This window comes from Phoenix dactylifera, chromosome 2 (assembly GCF_051530095.1).
Source record: "Phoenix dactylifera cultivar Ajwa chromosome 2, Ajwa_hap1_PhDact_Kaust_v1.1, whole genome shotgun sequence".
NCBI lineage: Eukaryota > Viridiplantae > Streptophyta > Magnoliopsida > Arecales > Arecaceae > Phoenix > Phoenix dactylifera.
In genome coordinates this window covers 608262-626875 of record NC_143191.1, presented here as the reverse complement: position 1 = coordinate 626875, position 18614 = coordinate 608262, and the positions used below count along the sequence as shown (strand labels likewise).

At 38.0% G+C, this 18614-nt stretch overlaps 1 protein-coding gene across 1 annotated transcript; it reads right to left on the bottom strand.

Annotated features, from left to right (window-relative positions):
- Window positions 1–6893: 6893 nt before the first annotated feature.
- LOC103714726 (1,4-dihydroxy-2-naphthoyl-CoA thioesterase 1) lies at window positions 6894–11287 on the bottom strand. Its single transcript, XM_008802098.5, has 3 exons — window positions 11053–11287; window positions 10694–10885; window positions 6894–7147 (listed from the first exon to the last, which is right to left on the bottom strand). Exons 1-3 carry the CDS (start codon window positions 11209–11211, stop codon window positions 6995–6997), a joined length of 504 nt encoding a protein of 167 aa, XP_008800320.1. The 5' UTR covers window positions 11212–11287; the 3' UTR covers window positions 6894–6994.
- Between the last annotated feature and the right edge of the window lie 7327 nt (window positions 11288–18614).

Genomic DNA, 18614 nt, shown 5'->3' with positions numbered 1-18614 from the left:
CTTTTGAGAATTATTGTCAATGAATACTTTGTTGAATCATTGATCGGGAAGCACGATCAGAATTGATATTGTGGACCATTTTGGGCGCTACGGGTAGAGCAGGACAGGTTTTGCTAGCAAAATCCGCTATATCGTAAAGTTGAATCATACGCCAAATTTTCGGAGATTATAACTTAGTCATACGGTGCCCAATTAAGATGATTTTTTTTAAAAAAAGGGATAACTTTTTGAAGTCTACAATATAGCGCCATCCTCTTAAAAGGGACTGCATAGTTAGTGGTTAGGTCCAAATTTTATCATTTGAGCTCCGGAATAGGCTGATCAAATTGTAATTTTTTTAGAAAAGATTTTGATTGAACGTATCTTCTACTTCAGAACGAATTAGTCGGAGCGATAGTAGGCAGAGTTGATGTAGGAGTCAAGCTCTACTTCCTATAGAATTTTAGTCTTTTCCTATTTATTTTTACTAGTCACATCTATTTTTGCAAAACTAGTCCTTCATCTAGAAGAATTTTGCTCTTTTTTTGAGAGAGAGATTCGAGTTGAGCGGGTCAAAATTTTTTTTTCTTCTTTCCAATCCAATCAACCATTCTCAATAATACAAAGACTACTATTCGTTTACGGCGGCTATTTTCCATGATGTTTTTTTTTTAAATGTAATTTGCCAAATGGCCCGCATGGATCCAAGAAAAAAAATCAACGAACAACATCACCGGCCGGGGACAAAATGAAGGCTATATACATGGAACGAAAAAAATATGTAGGAAAGGACAAATTAAAAGATGATCATACATAGGAGGAGGAACCAATAGTGTGGAAGAGGAGAGAGAGAGGTCGTGAGGCGTGTCATGGACTGCTCTTTTGCTTTCAAGGGCTATTGCGAATGCAAATTGCAAGAAGAGAGGATGTCAGGTTACGAAAGGGAGCAGTGGACGTTAAACAAGTGGTTTGGAAGCATCTCAAAGGACCACAAAGGCTTGTTATTCTTGTCAAACAAGAGAGAACAAGTGGTAGGGGGATGAATAGAACCCTCCGTCCTCTCCTTGTCTCGTTTGCTTAATTAGTCTCCTTTCTGATTAATTTCCTTATCCTCATAGCTGCAGGACCATCGAGGGCCACTAGCGTGCCACAACCTATTCAGCTGTCCCTCTCTTAAGTTCTCTCTCATATTCATGGAGCCATCTCCAGCTGCTTGAAGGATCCAGCTGCTAAATTTTCTCAGACGTGTCCACCCACCTACCATTACTAGCGTGTGCCAAGATTCATGCAACTCATCCAAACCACGTATCTTAATATATACCAAGGAACGGCAGATCAGATCAGATCAGATCATGGAGGTGTACGTGCAACTGTCAAGATGCATACTTGCTTGAATTTTTGATGGGTTGCCGACATGATTGATCTCTAATTAGAGTTAATGACTGCATCAATTGTGCCCATCGGAAAAGATCATCGCATCAAGTTATGGTGTGAGGCTTAGTTTATACCATTATAGAACAAAACATGCATCCCATTTGGACCTGAATGGCCTGTGGCAACGCAGCAATGGTGCCGAGATGGTTTCTGTTTTTTTTTTTTTACTGTGAATTAGTGATGGTTTTTTGATACAACAAATGTGTGAAGTCTCATGTTTTGACATAATTGCGAGCGTATCTCGAACTGGATCTAAGCTAGTGGGATCTTATAAGATGAATTGAAGTGAGATGGAGCTGCGAGGATCTAGGTAGAGTAATGGCATCAAACAGGATCCATGTTGTGGAAAACGAATCTGACTACTCGTTCAAACATTTAGGATTGCTAAGAAATTCTATGGCTTTTAATTGGTAGTTATGATCTGATTCAGCCATTGAGGCTGGTGGGGTGCAAAGTCAGGTCATTCACAAGTTAGTGGTCTGTTTAATTTTAATTAGTAATTCATGTCCTAACCTATATCCATTTGGCCTTTGGTATTTCCTTCACCATTTAGTTCATGTGAGAGGCTATCTCAATAAAAAACACAGGAGATATTTAGTAGTCTGCTGCAGTCTACACTTTGGTGCAAAGTCTGTTGTTAGGGTAATTTATTAGAAGAATGTTGTCTTCTTAATACAATATTCTCTACTGTTGTCATGCAGTTATTAATTTTTCTTCCCCTTTATCTATGTCGTATTCTTCGGATCGAGCCTAGCTATAAGTATCTCCAGGAATCAGTATTATTAGTGAAAGTAAAGGACATTCAGACGTAGATAAGAACTGAGCTAAATGAGAAAGGATTATGACTCTACAAGGAAGAAGGTTGTATTTTGGCGTTTGTAGTTGTATTAGTATTTTGTATACTTTCTTCCTAGAAGGGAATCGTGAGAATTCTGTCGATACATTTTTGGAACCATGGATAATTGCTGGAGTAGGGACAGGGAGACCAGATTAATCTGACGTCGAGATGCTGAAAGCAACTCATTTAGCCGGCAGCTGAGAGGTTTCCAAGGCTTCAGCTAATCTTCTCCGAGAGTTCCCAACCTGACAGAAAAATGTAGCCTATCCACACATTGCCAGCATTGAGAAGTTTCTTTCTTTCTTTCTTTCTGTCTTTCTTTCTTCTGCTCTAAAATTTTTAATGAAAACCGGCATTGAGATGTTGAAGGCAGTGGAATAGCAGCAGCTTGAGGCCAAAGCAACAATAGCTTACTTTAGCTTACTTTCTTCACTTTCTTAATACGGGGTTCATCTACATCTCAACCCTTGTAGAATTTCTTAGTGGCACATGTCCAGCACATCTTGTGATGTCCTGGAGCTACTTATCCAGCCAGGGCTTTGACAGACTTGTCTCAAATCTCCTGTTCTCCGCACCAATGAGAATTGCTCGATCCTCCATAATATCCTTGTCAGATTTTTCCGATCTTCTATCACTCTGAATTACAATTCTGATGATGATGATGATCATGATGGTGGCGGGGTCGTGATCATTGAAATGTGGCCATTAGCTTGCGAGATCATCGATCCTATAAAAGGCAAAAATACTCTCGCCCTTATAGCCCTTATACAATGTCAATCGATTCTCACTAATCAAAGCTAACCAAGAAGAAAGAATAAGTTTTTCTCTTGCTAAACTTTTCTAGCAAAGTTGAAACGCAAAGAGCTGATCATGAGGTTCCAATTTTGTGGATGAATGGCTTACTCACTTCTCTAAGAGATTTTCTTTTGCTTGACTCTCTAGGTTTATACTTGTGCTCGAGTAATTTGAGTATCAATAAAGACGGTGGGATGTTAGTAAAAGAGCGAATAAAAATAAACTAGATGCAAATGATAGTAACTTTTTTTTTTTAAAAAAAAATAGGTGCATAAATATCCCTTTCTGTTTACTCGTAACAGAGATGATAACCTTTTACTAGCAAGTGAAAATTAGGCACATGTAATGCACATTTAAAAAATAAAAAATAAGATAAATATGATTATAAGAATGAAAATGCATTATTTTTAAATTTTAAATGTCATGGATACTTGAGTGTTTTGGTGGTTGATTATTGTTATTTAAAATATGAATCATAGGGACAAATAGAATTTGTCTTATAAATGTGGAAATTGTGTGGCAAGATATTTTAGACTCTTTAAAAATATACCTTCTAGTAACTCTTGTTAATTAAATCTAATGATATTTTTATTCATAATTTAGGTAGGTAGAATATTTTCAAAATATTCCTCACTCATTTTATAATATATATAGATAACAGCAGCAATTAATAATTTAGTAATAAAAAATCAACAGTTCTTTATTTAAGTCAACGTTTATAAAACAAGAAAATAGCATCTCTAACTAGGCTTAAAAATTTGAATTCTAAAAAAATATTTGTCTGAAAAGGGTGAGATAAGCAGACAATACAACGGTTATAACGGCCGTTATTTGAAACCTCTCTCCTCGACCGGTAATTTCGGGCGCCCGTCTCGTCCTCCATGCTCCTCTCGTCCCCTTCCACGCCACGACCTCCGCCGCCGGCGCTAGCTCACCGGAGTTCTACCCTCCCCTCCAGGTTCTCTCTCGAGACCCGAGATGGCACCCCAAAGAGCTCTCGCGTGGCAACGATCGAATCCGATGCTCGTCACCCAATCCTCTCCCCCGCCCCTCGCGACCAATCTAGGGCTTCGCCGGATCCAGAGTTAGGGCTTCTCTCCCTTCTCTTCGTGATCTCCTTGGTACCCATTTACCTCTCTTTTCCCTAATATACATCTTTTCGATGACTCCGACAAGAAAAGAGCTAAAAATGTGATTTTCCCCCTTGCTACTGAATAAAATGCGTGCTTTTTATGACATTGGCTAATGTTATTCGATGATTTTACGGTCAATCTTACTTTGCTCTGTTATATTACGTTCTGAAGATCAACTCGACTCAACTAAGTTTTAATCCCAAACTAGTTGGGGTCGGCAACATCTCACTATGTTTCTAAAACGCCTCGAGCTAGCTTCTTTACTACAATAACTTAACAAATAGGAAGCAGTGATTTGGAAAGGGGAAGGAGAAGTTAGACTGATAATTGTTTCATTTGTTATTGCTGAAGCTGTTGATGAACTTGGAATTAGACTGATAATGTAGATTGTGCGAGCAGTTCAGAATTTGGTGGAAGCTATTTTCTTTACTTAGTGATAGAGTATCAATGCTTAAGCAGCAGAAGTGTAGTCATTTCATTGCATGTGTTTCTAATTTATACAATCAATATCGATGGGAAGGAGAGGGTGTGAATATAGCATTTGAAAGCTCAAATATCTGAAAAATCTTTAGCCTTAGAATAACTCTCTAGATCACTAAGTCACAAATCCTCATATATCCATGTTGTACAATTAGTTTTTAGTTGTCTCGAACTTCTGTGTATATCTGACAAATTCCTTGCTTGTTTTCGGCTCTCTGTTCTTACTTAACTTGAATTAGTGAGAAAATTTTCTTGGGAAAAGAATTGTTTACTGTGCAGGCTATGGGTTCATTTTTCTCATTGGCATTTATTTCTCTTCCAGCCCTGAGTGTAAGAAGGTCTTCTTAGTTTAAATGCCTTTATGTTGATTTATTTTAATATGCTTAATTTTTTGAAATTATCCTAATAATTCCATGGCCAGGCCTTTAGAAAGTTGGCAGCTTCAGTGGATAAACTGTCCAAAGTAGTATCAGAAGAACTACCTGGAACCTTGTCTTTGTTAAAGATGTCTGGTTTGGAGATTAGTGATTTTAACTTGCCAATTGAACAACCTAAGGTAAGCTTCTCTACTCAGTCTTTCTTGTCAATACTTCAAAATGTATATCTATTTAATCCAGAGAACTTTTTCCTTTCTTCTTCATTATTGAAGGCAAGGAAGATCAGGAAAGCAACATGGAAAGAAAGCTAGAACAAATAAATTGAGCTCTCGTGGGGGAAGAAGTAATCCAATAATAAACTGATCTCCATACTAGATTCAAGTGTATTGGAGTTTGCGAATACTCTAGGTCTAAAGCTGAAATTGTGATCAGGACACAGTGTCAGTGTAGATTTCAATCTGATTTCACAGATTCCATGAACACATTTTGTATTCTGGAATATGGATTAATATCAGACAGGTTTAATCTGTAGTTTAAATGACTGGAATACCGATATGTGCTCTGGGCCACTTTTTTCCTAAAAACAGGAAGAAGATAATTTAACCTATTATATTTTGTAAATATACTTAAAATATCTGGCAAATTTGTGACACATTGTGATATACCATGTATCTATATTATTTCATTTAAATACTGGTAGGAAGAGAAGAAGACTGTTAGTAGTCTATGATGGGAAGCATGGTAACATGTGAAGGGTTTCATTGGTTTTGAAAAATATCGGAGGTGCAGAAGTTTGTAAATGCAGCATTAGAAAATGTTTACAACTTGAAAATAAGGGAATCAAGTATGAGAAATCCATTCTTAAGGTGGCTATGGTAAAGGAAATCTCTGCTATTCTTTTCAGTTGACTCAATTTAAGCTTTTTTGACACAAGCATTCGACAACACCATAGCATAGCTGACTTGGTTCAAACCTGATCATGAATTGCACCAGACAAATACTGGTCTTCTTATACTTCAATCTGACAGCGACATCAATGGGCTTTTGTGATATGGCATCGTAAGAAAATTAATCCAGCAAATGATAACCTCCATTTGCTTACTATTATTTCTTGGACAACTTTTAGTGATATTTCAAGAAGAACGTGGTTGAAGTAAAACCACATGTTCGATATAGACTCTTGAAGTCAAGCTTATGTCATGTTTCATCTAAGTTTATATTAATGGAATTGTTTAATTTGCTTTCGTTCAAGGCTTTGTCTCTACTATTTGTCTTAGGAAAATTATGTGCTAAAAGTTAACATTGTTTTATTGCTGGAGCCTTTAGAATTTTTCTTCCTAGTTCTTTTCTTTTGATGGCATATTCTCTTTAACTTGCCTATGATATGGAAAAAAAAACAAGATGAGTACTATCTGGGAATTAAAGTGTCTCCAAGCAAGCATAAGTTAAATCGAATTTTGAAATTCTTGTAGTAATATTAGATCTAGTCCATAATGGGAAGGCTCAATGAATAAGGATTGATAGAATTGACCCCTCATAGTTAGGACCAAGGTTTTAAGATCGGTTTCAGTTTCGGTCCTTTGGGTAGGGTTTCAATTTTGGCAGCTTCAACGGTTTTGGTAGTTATGCTTCAAGTCCTTCAGTTTCAGAAAAAAAGCCAATAAAATTTAAGAAATTAAAGAATAATAAAATAAATTAATAAAAGTCTCTGGCTTTTGGAGGACTAAAGAGGATAGGAATCCATGATTTTCGAGAGATTCTTTTCATGCAATAAATGTGCCGAGAAAAAGGAAGAAAAAATGAGGCATTGGAACTCTATTTCAGAAGTAAATGAATAAATAGAGTTGAACCATGCAATGGAGTCAAAATGGGAGATTTTAAATTATAATAGTAAGATGTTTGTAACAAGGTGCTGATGAGTCATAATTTGGAGAACATTCATGGTGCAAGTATATGTTTCATAGCTTGGCGTACTTCTTGAGAGTCTCTTTATAGCTCTCCATGCTCTCTGATGCTTGTTGATTACATATTAGAGTAACTCTTGATGTTGACAGAAGTACTTTTCTCCCTGTGGTTGAAGGATCACTCTTTCGGATCTGCACCTCCCATACCTATCCAAGTTTAATTGTCATGTTAACATAGAATCATTTAATATAGACTAATCAGCAAAAATAAAATTTTAGGAGTCTGGATAAAAATCAGGCCGATTTGATAATTTTCTTCTTGCAAAAAATCAAAGTTTTAAATGCCATGGAACAGGATGCTTCGTGTACCGATACTTGAGATGGTGGATGTCCCATCCCGTCCTAGCCCCTTTCCTGACTCATCCTGTCTCGACATTTGGGAGGGTGCGCCATATAGACACTAGGTATTTAAATCCTTGCGAACAATCAAATATGATTTCTTTTTCTAAGTTTTACATCTTGTGGTGATGGAAGCCAAACTCATAACTAAACTAATGCCATGACACTCAAAGAGCTGCAATTCAGTAATGTAGATCTCTTCGCTCATGGAACTGTTGATACTAATCTTGTATGTTCTAAATCAATATCCTTCTTGTTAATGACCTTCTAGTTGAGCAAGTTGGAAATACCATGTTCTTTAATGGTATAACATATTCTTGTAGCAATGCCATCTACCTAAGAAGAACTCAGATGCATAGGATGTGAGTGGAAGACATGAGGAAAGATTAAACCAGAAATTGTCTGGCCATTTTTTTACTATAAGAATATATGCTTGTGACCTTTTGAGTAAGGTTTTCATGTCGAGAATAAGGTGCTGCATCTTGCATATGAGTTTGCAAATGATATTCTCATTTTGCTGGAAATGACATCAAATATATGTAGACATTTGCCTTCACCATTATGAGATGGTCTTGTACCTGAAGGCCAGCTTCATAAGAGCTTCGTGATGGGGTGAAAATTTAGTGGAGACCACATTAATGTGTTGCTTAAGTTGTTTGGACAGTGCACTGCTCTTCAAATATTTAGATCTCCCTCTTGGTGTTGACCCAAGGTTTTCTGTAAACAAGAGCAGGAGGTAAAAACTATTGTAAATTATGTACATTGAGAATGAGATGGTGCTCTCTATTGTAAACAATGTACATTGAGAATGAGTCACCCAATTTCTTGTTTCTCTTCTAATCTGGCAATTAAAATCCTTGATAAGATATTAAATATACAATTAAATATCTTTTGAGAAGTGGCTAGTGGGAATTCCAAAGTTTGCATGAGATTTTAACACTAGCTGAGTAAGATGGACATCATCCTTGGCAATATGAAAGCTAGTAATCTGAATATTTTCTTTACAAATGTCATTTAAATTCTAGGGATGTAGCACCATCTTCTATGTCAACAACTAATGCTATGAAGGAATGGAGAAGATAATGTTAAAGAAGGTGAAAGCTTTTGCAGTCAGTGGAGAGGGCTTTTAATGGAGGTTGAGGATTTTAATTGGTAAGGTGAAGAAGTTGAATTATGAGATGAACCTGGGAAGGTCATCTGATTCTTTGAAGAAAGTATTTCCTTATCAAGAGTCACCAGATCTTCTGATATCCTTTTGATTGAGGCAAAAGAAGACTCGGGCAAAAGAAGACTTTTCTGTGATATTTGAAGTATTACAAGACATCATTTGACATAACCCTCGAACCTTACTTTCTTTGCTTGGAGTGGATGCTCGCCCTTAAAAGTTGGTTACTATTTTTTTGGATGAAAGAATGAAATTCCATCAAATTATCTGGCAAACGACATAAAGTTTATTATTCTTTCTGGCTTACTGTTGTAGAGAGAATGGGTGCAATGACTAATCTGAAAACACTACCCAAGAGTGATCTCTCCACATGCTATCTGTTGAGAATACAATAAGTCAGCTAATCTTCTTGTGAGAAGCAATAGTGTTTTCTTATGACATGAGTAAATAGGAAAAGGAGTCTCTTCATGGAATTGATGGGTATTGTTTTGGTTTTCCTAAGGTTCCATTGTCTTGTAGATTTGTCATGATGGGTCATTTAATTTTTGAAAACTTAGGAGAAAAGAATTGTTATAAAAGAGCGAGAGGGAGAGATGTTTCATTTGAGACAAAGGCCTATTGGCAGAGAACTTCGTTGAGAGACAAAAACAATGTCATCTGCTCTTACATCCACACCTAATATAAGCCACATTTGTCAATGTTTTTGGAATGCAGTATTAGTTGCAAACCAAGATGGAAATCGCCAACCTTCTACTTCATTATGCCGATTATACTTCCTTGGAAATAGTGCTTCAAGTTCAGGCGTGCGATCTGCCTAGAATTCTTCTGTCATTCATGGTACATGAGGACGAGTTAATTTTCTCTGCCTGGAAGGCATTTGATTCACAAGATTGTAATGATAAGGAGATTACACTCCTGTTAGTAGAAATTAAACATGTTGATTTTCTGGTTGATAATGTCACCAATGGATTATTCAACATTCCAAATTCTCGACAGATGAAACTACAAAAAAAGGAAGTACAGGCTTGAATTCTCTGAGGAAAGAAGAAAATCCTGAACTAGAATCTAAAATTTAGCATGATAATCACCAGCAAGCCGACCATTAGGAGAAGAGAAGGGATACACCTGAATCGAGTTTTTTTTTTTCTTTTGTCATTTTCAGAAAGTAAGAGGAGGGTCAAGCAAAGTTGAGATAATGTGAATCCTGATGAACTATGGTCTCTTAGCATGCCTTTACTCTTTCATTTTCCTCTCGCTGGCTCCAGATAAACATTTCATGAAACTTGTGTGGAACAACAAATAATGATTGTATCTTGCACAAGGTTATTGGGTTTGGTTTGTGCTGGTACGAGGGAAGACCGGGTAGAGCATCTCATGTCTTGAGGGTGCCATGGCAACTTCCCATGATGCCATGAGTTCCTGTGATGGCAACTTCCCATGATGCCATGAGTTCCTGTGATGCAGTGAGGTGGGTAGGTGGTGCTGGTGTATGTTGATAGGTATAATTTCCAAGCAACCTGGGTGCATTGGTTTAGTTTGAATGATGGATTCGCAGGTGGCCTGCTCTGCATCCAATTTGGGTAGTCAGGTTCTACCTTCAATTGAAATGATCTTGTCCTTCTCCAAAATAAAAAGAAATTAAAATTGCAATATGACTGTTGATGGTCTTTTATTTATTTATTTTTAATTTCTTGAACTATTGGGTAGGAATTTTCTTCCAAGACATGGGCTAGATTTTGTTTTCCTACTTCTTGCTGGGTAAAATTGTTTCTGACCGACCTATTTGTTTTGGTTCCTTCCTATCCCTGGGTCAGAATTAAGCAGCTGGCTCTCTGGAATTCAAAGGCAGGTGCTCTTTAGGTGGTGCCTCTATATTGTTTTTTATTCATGAGAAAAGTCTGTCTTCTTTAAGCCAGCTACACGCTATCAGCGTGCCTTGCCCGCCATTGCCATTACCGGTGCCAGCTCTCAAATATGGATCTTATCCATAGGCCATCTCATGGATGACCCCATGATCCCTTGATCACAGAATTACCCTCTCATACGACTTTCGAATCAGAGCACAGGTAAGACAGGGAGGACTAATTTTTTTTTCTTTCTTTCTGATAGAAGACAAGGACTACTTGGCCAACTGGATTTGCACTCAATTGCCTTGAAGCAAAGCAGAGTTTGTTTGTTTGTTTGTTTACCTGGATGGTTTTGCCCAGCTGAATGGGCCTGGCTTCTGCCTCTACTTCTTCGCCTAGCAGAGCTGGCTTGAGATGGTTGGTGGAGAGCTGAACCCCGGCAACTCTCCGGAATCCCGAGGCCATGTAGGCTCCCAAGCTGGCCAAGGTTTCCGAGACGAGGGCCGACACACCTCCGTTTAGCACATCAAAAGGCTGATACAATCAACAAACTCACTCAGGATACTTCGATAATGTACAGAATGAAACCAAAGATGATGAATATTTTTCATAACAATACAACCATCAGTGGCAAGGCATAAACTAGCAGGGAAGTGCCAAGTCCAAAACCAGAGAGAACCATCTATCTAGTAGAATTCTACCTGGCAGCATGTCTTGGTGACCTTGAGCCTTCCGGTCACCTTTTGTGGCGAGACGAGCTCGTACTCGAAACCGAGAGCATGGAGGGTTCGGTCGATGGACGCTGTCATCGCTGCAGGCGATGGAGATGATATCCCTTCGGGGTCTGGATTTGGAGCCATCTTCTTTGATGGAGCTGATATCCCCTCGGGGTGATGCTTTAAGCTTCAAAGCAGAGCCCACACCTACCTCGTCCACCGCACACTTTCTTAAAAAACAAGAAAAGCAAAGAAGAAAAAAGAGTCTTTTCGAAAGTGATGGCTCATCTAATTTTATTGATGGCACCACGGGATGAATATTGTTAGGAAGTGAGTTTCGAATTGGATTTGTGTTCAGATTTCTTGGTTCGCAGTTACAACTCAAACCCAACCAAATTGCTTGAGAGTCTTTGGGAGGCGTCTAGGAGAGTTGAATGGAACGATGGTATGTGGGGGAGGTAGGAGGGCCACCTCGTCTGTTCTTCTTTTCTCTACGACCTTCTCTCTTTCCCTTGTCGCTTCTTTACATAGTCAGAGATTCTTTTTCCTGTCTCTTTCCTTCAGTTTTTTATTTTTTTATTTGCAGGAACCTTCGAGTTTGGTAATAGTTGCCTCCAAGTGGGGGCCTAGCAGCCTTACTTTGTAGTCGACGGATGGATTAAGTTGGAGAGCACTTCTACAGCTGGAGTGCGAACACCCAAATAACTGCTCTCCCTTAAACAAGAAGCACAAATTCAGAGGTAAGCAAAGAGTATAAATTAACTTCATCCAGTCCCTAACAAAGATGTGGTCATAGTGGTACACTCATGTGGCGATTGTGATAGAAAAAAAAAGGAGGATAATTATTTAGCAAGTAAATATACATATTTAGATAAATTGATATACAATTTTTAAAATATAGTGTTCATCAATAGACAGTATATAGTCAGATAATATACATTTAGCAAATTGGTCATTTAGCAATCTAATACATATTTTCAAGCAAATTAATATATAGTTTTTAGAATATCATATTTACTAATATATACTACATGGTCGGTGATACACACTTGTCGACTTTTTGATATATACTACAAACTTATTTAATACACACCTAGTAGTGATTAAGTATACACTTTTAGGTAAATCGATGCACAATTTTCAGAATATATTTTTTATTACCACATGGTCAAATGATACACCAAACAATTAATCATCTCACAAGCCAATACACACTTCTAGGTAAATCGATACATAGTTTTCAAAATATAGTGCTCATCAACATTGATACACAGTTTTTTAGCTTTGTTTAACATAAAAAATTATTTATATATATATATATATATATATATATATATATATATATATATATATATATATATATATATATATATATAGTTATAATTTTTTAGAATCAATGAACCCTTAGATGCAAAGATTCTAGAAAAGAGAGAGAAATTTGGAGAAGGGAAAAAAACTCGGGAGGAGAAGAAAAACCTCACAAAAGAGATAAACAACTTAATAAGAAAGAGGATGGATGGAGAGGTTGAAAGAGAGAGAAAAAAAAATGTGGACGATCTCTCTTAGCGTGTATAATTTATTTATTTTTTATTTTTTTAAGTTACGAGATTGATGAACTTCGTTAGTAGTTGGAGTCTTATTTGACTTTTAGATTTTCTCTTTTAAGATAAATACTAGAGAAAATATGGTAAAAGGCCCAAAGATTAGATGCAGATATCAACCAAGCAGATCCGTAAATGGACAGGCAGTCAGCTTTAATTGTGAATTACATAAGCTCGAGGGCATCATGGACCCTTGCATTGGAGCAGTTTCATTAATATCCTCCGAAAGACAGAGCAGTTTCATTGACATCCTCCAAAAGTCAGAACAAAAAATAAATAAATAAATAAAAGAACAGAAACAACCTCAACCTGCCAATTTGAAGGGCAGGGAACGTGGGGATGGGTAGGCCAAAAGTTCGTGAAGAAAAGTGGCGATATTATAATGCTCCTCTAGTCGCAATCCCGACCTACCGATTTGAAGGACAGTGGAAGTAGTTGGCGAAGAACTTAAAATGGGTATGGATGTCTTCGATATGCTATAATCTATATGGTAGCTTTTGTTCTACTTGAATTATAAATCATCATATCTTGCTATCTAGGCTGAAATGATATTTAAATATTATATAAAATTTCCTAGTTAGTGTTTTAAGGTTTCAAATTAGTTTTTTTAAATTGTTTATTACCTAGATCAGTGTTTTAAAGTGATAGATAATGTCATGTCTGCTATATTAGCCAAAGATTTTGAGATCTCGGTCTCTATAGTTTTGCCTAACAACTCAATATATCTTCTCTCTCTTAATTTATTCAATTTTTCATCTTAGCTGAGGCAAATTGAGATTTTGGTCCCTCTCAGTCTCTACCACCCGCCAAGATGACTAACATCTCTCGCATTGAAAACATTGAGCATTCTTCCTAGATTAGGATAATATACGGTGAGTTGCTGGGGTTTATTAGCTAGAGTTGGCGGGTCTTTTTTTTTTTTTTTGATTAAAAGGAGATTAATAGGCAATGAGCTACAATTTTTTTTTTTTTTTGCTGAAACGGATAATTAATGCAGTACGGATACAGATACATCCAAAAAAGTAAAAAAATAATAGATTTTGGAGTGCACTAGGCAACTTTCTCTCTCTAACCTACAGAGTATCTTTGGAGTGGTTGGCTACATACGAGGCCATCCAATCCACAGCTTTATTGGCCTCTTTGTACACGTGCTTTGCCTAAAAGGTCACTTCACCACAAACCATGGCCCGGATATCTCTAAGCAGCAGGTGGTAGTTGTCCACACCGCCGACGCTCCACTAGATCTAGCCAATAATCGTCGCCGAATCACCCTCAAGCAGTACAGTTCTAGCCTGCAGCGCTCGCCGAGCGGAACCCAAACCGACTCAAGCTGCCTTCAGCTCAGCCCTCGGGACCGAGATGTCGAAGATCTGGCAACCACCAGCCCCCACTATCCTGGAGGCAATGAGCTACATTAGCCATCAAGATTTATTAAGGAATCAGAGAGAGTTATATGCAGACCTTAGAGGTTGCAGCCAAAAGGGAAGAGAATACGGAGAATATACAGAATAAGAGAAACAAAGGTGGCCTGGCAGTAATAAGATGAAAACAACAAAAGCACATTGTAGGGAAGATGAAGTAGATGGCTGGAGACTCAGTAGTAAATTCAAAAGTAGTAGGGATCAGACGAGGCCTTCCTAGTTTCTAGGTTACAAATATTATTAGGGTGTAAAACTTGTTAAGTGTACATGAAAAATTTCCTAGGCCCATTAAATCTAGCTTGGTAACTTAACACTCAACCACCTCTAGCCCCAGTTCTCGTTAGTTACACCGATCGCTTGCAAATTAACCGCCTGGAGCAATATTCTTTACAGATTGTTTGATATCCCTTTTGGGACACAAGTTAACGACCCTGTTTCCTAGTTACAAGGGGAGTATGTAATTGGGCCAATTTGAGTCAAAAGGCCTTATGTATCGAAGCCTCGGTCCATCAGATTCATCCCAGCACACCCGGGCCCCAATCGGGCCCAGTCTTCCGCTCGGGCGGCATGGGCGAGCCCAGCCCATCTGCTGGGTGGCCCGGTCCGCCCTTCCTGGTGGCCCAGGCCCTTCCCGACCGACCCGGTGGCTGGGCTCCAGGGCCTCTTATATGTTGTAAGAATTCAAAGGGAGATAAACACATATTCTCAGTTTTGGCAATGGAATGAGCATCTTGCAATCCTCATATAATCACCGCCATGCAGAACCCTAGTGTGGGGTTGCTATGGGCGTCTCGAACTTCTCAAGAGTGGCGTAAATCATCTCTATTCTCAAAATATCATGAACAAGAAAGCCTTCGGGTGTATCGAATGTATCTAGGTCCAGTGCAAATGTTTTTTTGCCTTGTTGCATGCAAAGATTTGATCACATTTATTCTCCATGCCTTTCTGACCAGAGATGCCTATGTTGTGATCTATCAGTCGAAGTCCGCATAAATGGCCATAGCAAAGTTCAATCTGGAAGCAAGGCCAATTATCTATCAAGGTGAAATTTGGATTTTGCATGATATGTTCTTGAGTTCAGCAAGTGAGATTCTATACGTAATCATGCTGGATTCCATTTCCCTGCCAACTTTCATTAGTTGATATAAGTGCTGCTGTTGTTTAGTTTAGGAGCAAAGCAATTAAGGTACAAAGTAGGACAAGTTAGATTAAATATATATATTTTTTGTATATGGAACAAGTTAGACTAAATATTCCAACCTTTTTGTATATTGATTTTTAATTATTAAAAGAATGTTTTTTCTATGCGTGACACTTGCTCCTTCCAACCATAAAAAATGGGGATATGAATTCATTATGCATTAACTTTTGACCTCCAAATCTCTTCCACTGGTAGGCTGTTGCGCACATCAATGACTGAAGTATAATTCTACAGGCTGCAAACAGACTACACCTAACATTGGAGGAATATGCTGCTCAAAGAAAAAGGACCATGTACCTCATGAGTTTTACTTTTAATGTCTAATTTATTGAGCAATACTGACTACAAGTACAGAACTTATATTAATTTGTTATGTACTTTCACTAAGAAAATGTAGATTAATGCTAAAAGATATGGCAAAGGCTAAAGAGAGAGGTTTCTTGCCTTGTCTTCCTCTTCAAAGTGCATACCAAACTATGGCTTTTGGACCAGTACTCATTGGTAGGCGAGAAGGGAATTGCATTTTGTTGCCGGAGGTAGAGGAACAATCCTTTGAAGATCCCTGACCCTAGCAGATGAGTGATCAACCCACCCGACAAGAAAAAGAGGCCACAAATCCTTTGCCGACTTCTCCTATTCTATGCAGAATTTTCTTCCTTTCAAGAAAAACACCAGTCTAAGATAGAATAGTTAGCCTTACCAGAGGACTAAGTTTTAATCAAGAAAGTTAATATTTTATTTTTTATCCTGTGATTATTTCATGCGTGATTCTTGTAATAGCCCAAGACCTCATCCAAAAAGACTGATCAGAAGGTATTATTTAGATTTATTAGCCCTATATAGGTACTCAAGATTGACTCAGTATGTAGCCGATGTGGAACTAAACACACATCTATATGAATCCTTCCATGCCCCTCTCATTTGAGCCTTGGCATTCTCATTTAGGCCAAGGGTCTAAATCTATTCAAATCAATCATAAGTATCACAAATTCAATCACAAACACCACGATTAGTTTATGGTCAGCCCTAATAGGTTTGTATTATAGTGTCCCTAGTCCATATAAATCATGGGATGTGTCAGCTCCAATCTCATTTGTAACAACCTTGTACGTCACCAAAAAGGTTAGCCAGAAATGTTATTTAGGTTTTTCGGTCCTGTATCAGTACTCAAAATCTATCTAGTATATAGCTGATGTAGGACTAAACACACGCTCGCATAGGTCATTACGGTCTTCCTTAGAATTAAAAAATTGTTTGTTCCTTGATCCATGTCACCCTCCATCTTAATCTTTGACATGTTGAAATGATACAAAACAAAAACTCTGTTTTCTGTTGGTAGATGAGAAGATCTATTGGTAAAAGCATTTGCAGTTTCAGTAAAACCTCACATTTTTTAGGAGAAAAGAATAGGAAATATGGATGAGAAAAAGGATTGGCAAATTGTATTGAAGATTTGTTTATGTGGCAAATTGTATTGAAGATTTGTTTATGTGGGGATATAGAGAAGCTTGAAGAACCCATTTGAACCTGATTCTAATTAGCTCAACTATGTTATCGGACCATAAAGCTTTAAAACTCTAGAACATCTAAACAAGACTCAAGAATGAGCCTATATGAGAGCAACCGCAAATGCTTGCAGCCCAAAGGTTTTTAAGCTTTAAAGGCCACATAGTGAGGATTATGGCTGAGATTAGGAATCAACCTAATTTTGGGTTGTACATAATTCACCATACCTAGCTAAAAGACTAGATGGAAGCAATGGATTAAATGGGACTAATATAATAGTCATGAAATGTTATGAAATTTTAAGTGAGAAGACTAGACCAACCATGCTGGTCAGAGTCAAAAAAGTGGGACGCAGTAGTTAATTGGACACCTTTAATGGTCCTACCTGTGTCTCCATGATCAGCCACCTAATCTTTCCCCGTCCCTTCGGAATCTCTGCGTGCCAATTGTCTGAAATATTTCAGCTTTCCTTCCCTTGTTGTCAGACCAAGGGGAGGGCTTCCGCTATAAATTCTGAGGTTACTGAGTGTTGCATAGAGAGTAACAAGGAAGTGAGGCATGGGAAGAAGGATGGAATCCTTTCTTGGTTTCCTAGGCTTCAAGAAGACGAACTATCAGAGACAAGATGCTGAAGATGGACCAAGGCATCCAAGAAAGGTTCGACCAAGCGATGAGGACCGGGATCGCAGCTGGTACGGTGATCCAACCATAGACAGGAAGGCCAAAGAATTCATCGACAAAGTTCATCGCAACATGGACCCTGACGCATAGTGCCTCATTTTTCTCAGTTGCCCTTGTTTTCACTATATAACTCAGTCCACCAGTGCTTATGCTTCGTTGTGTCATTTTATACCATGAATGGGTGTTTTCTGGCTATTAATTATTAGGTTTTGAAAATTATGCTTGAATATATTTTTGACATGTATCAAAACATCACATATAAATCTATTGCGTGATATAAACCATGTATGTGTTGCTATGTCTTGAAAGGGTGCTGTACTTATGTTTGTTAGGATGTTATTGTGTGCTATAAACCATTGTAGGATGTTATGTTTGTGAGGCTTGTGCCTGTTGTTCTCTATTTTACTCATAGGAATCTTGGGTACTGTACTTATGTGGCATTGCTCTCTCCCTTATGAATGAAACTGTGAGAATCCATGCGGGCGTGTGTTTAGTCCTACAGTGATTATTCGCTGGATAGATCTTGGATACTTATATATGATCAAGGAATCCAAATAATATCTTCCGGCTAGTCTTTTTGGATGAGCTCTTGAGTTATTACAAATGGTATCAGAGCGGATCTAGCCTATGGCTCATGCGGACTAGGAGACACTGCAATACGGGTTCATTGAGGCTGACCACGGGTCGATTGTGGTGCTTGTGATTAGATTTGAATGGATTTGAATCCTTAGCCTGATGAAAACGCCGGAACTTAAACGGAGGGTGTATGAGGATCCGTGCAGGTATGTATTAGTCCCATATTAGTTATTCACTGGGTAGATCTTGGATACTTATACAAGATTAAGGAACCCAAATAATACCTTCTATCTAGTCTTTTTTGGTGAAGTTTTGGGTTGTTACAGAAACAACTTAATAAACAGATTAAAAAAAAAAAGAGACTCATGATGGGGGGATACTTCTGAAGTGCGACATTTGACATAAATACAAGGGGGTGCAGCTGATAATAGAAGTGGTCATGACAGTAATGATGAAGTTAATAGTGTTCTAATGAGCAAACTAGATTGAAACTATTACAATAACGTGCAGCATCGTTTCTTCTGTGAGATGATCGTAAAGATGCCTCGGGACATACAGATG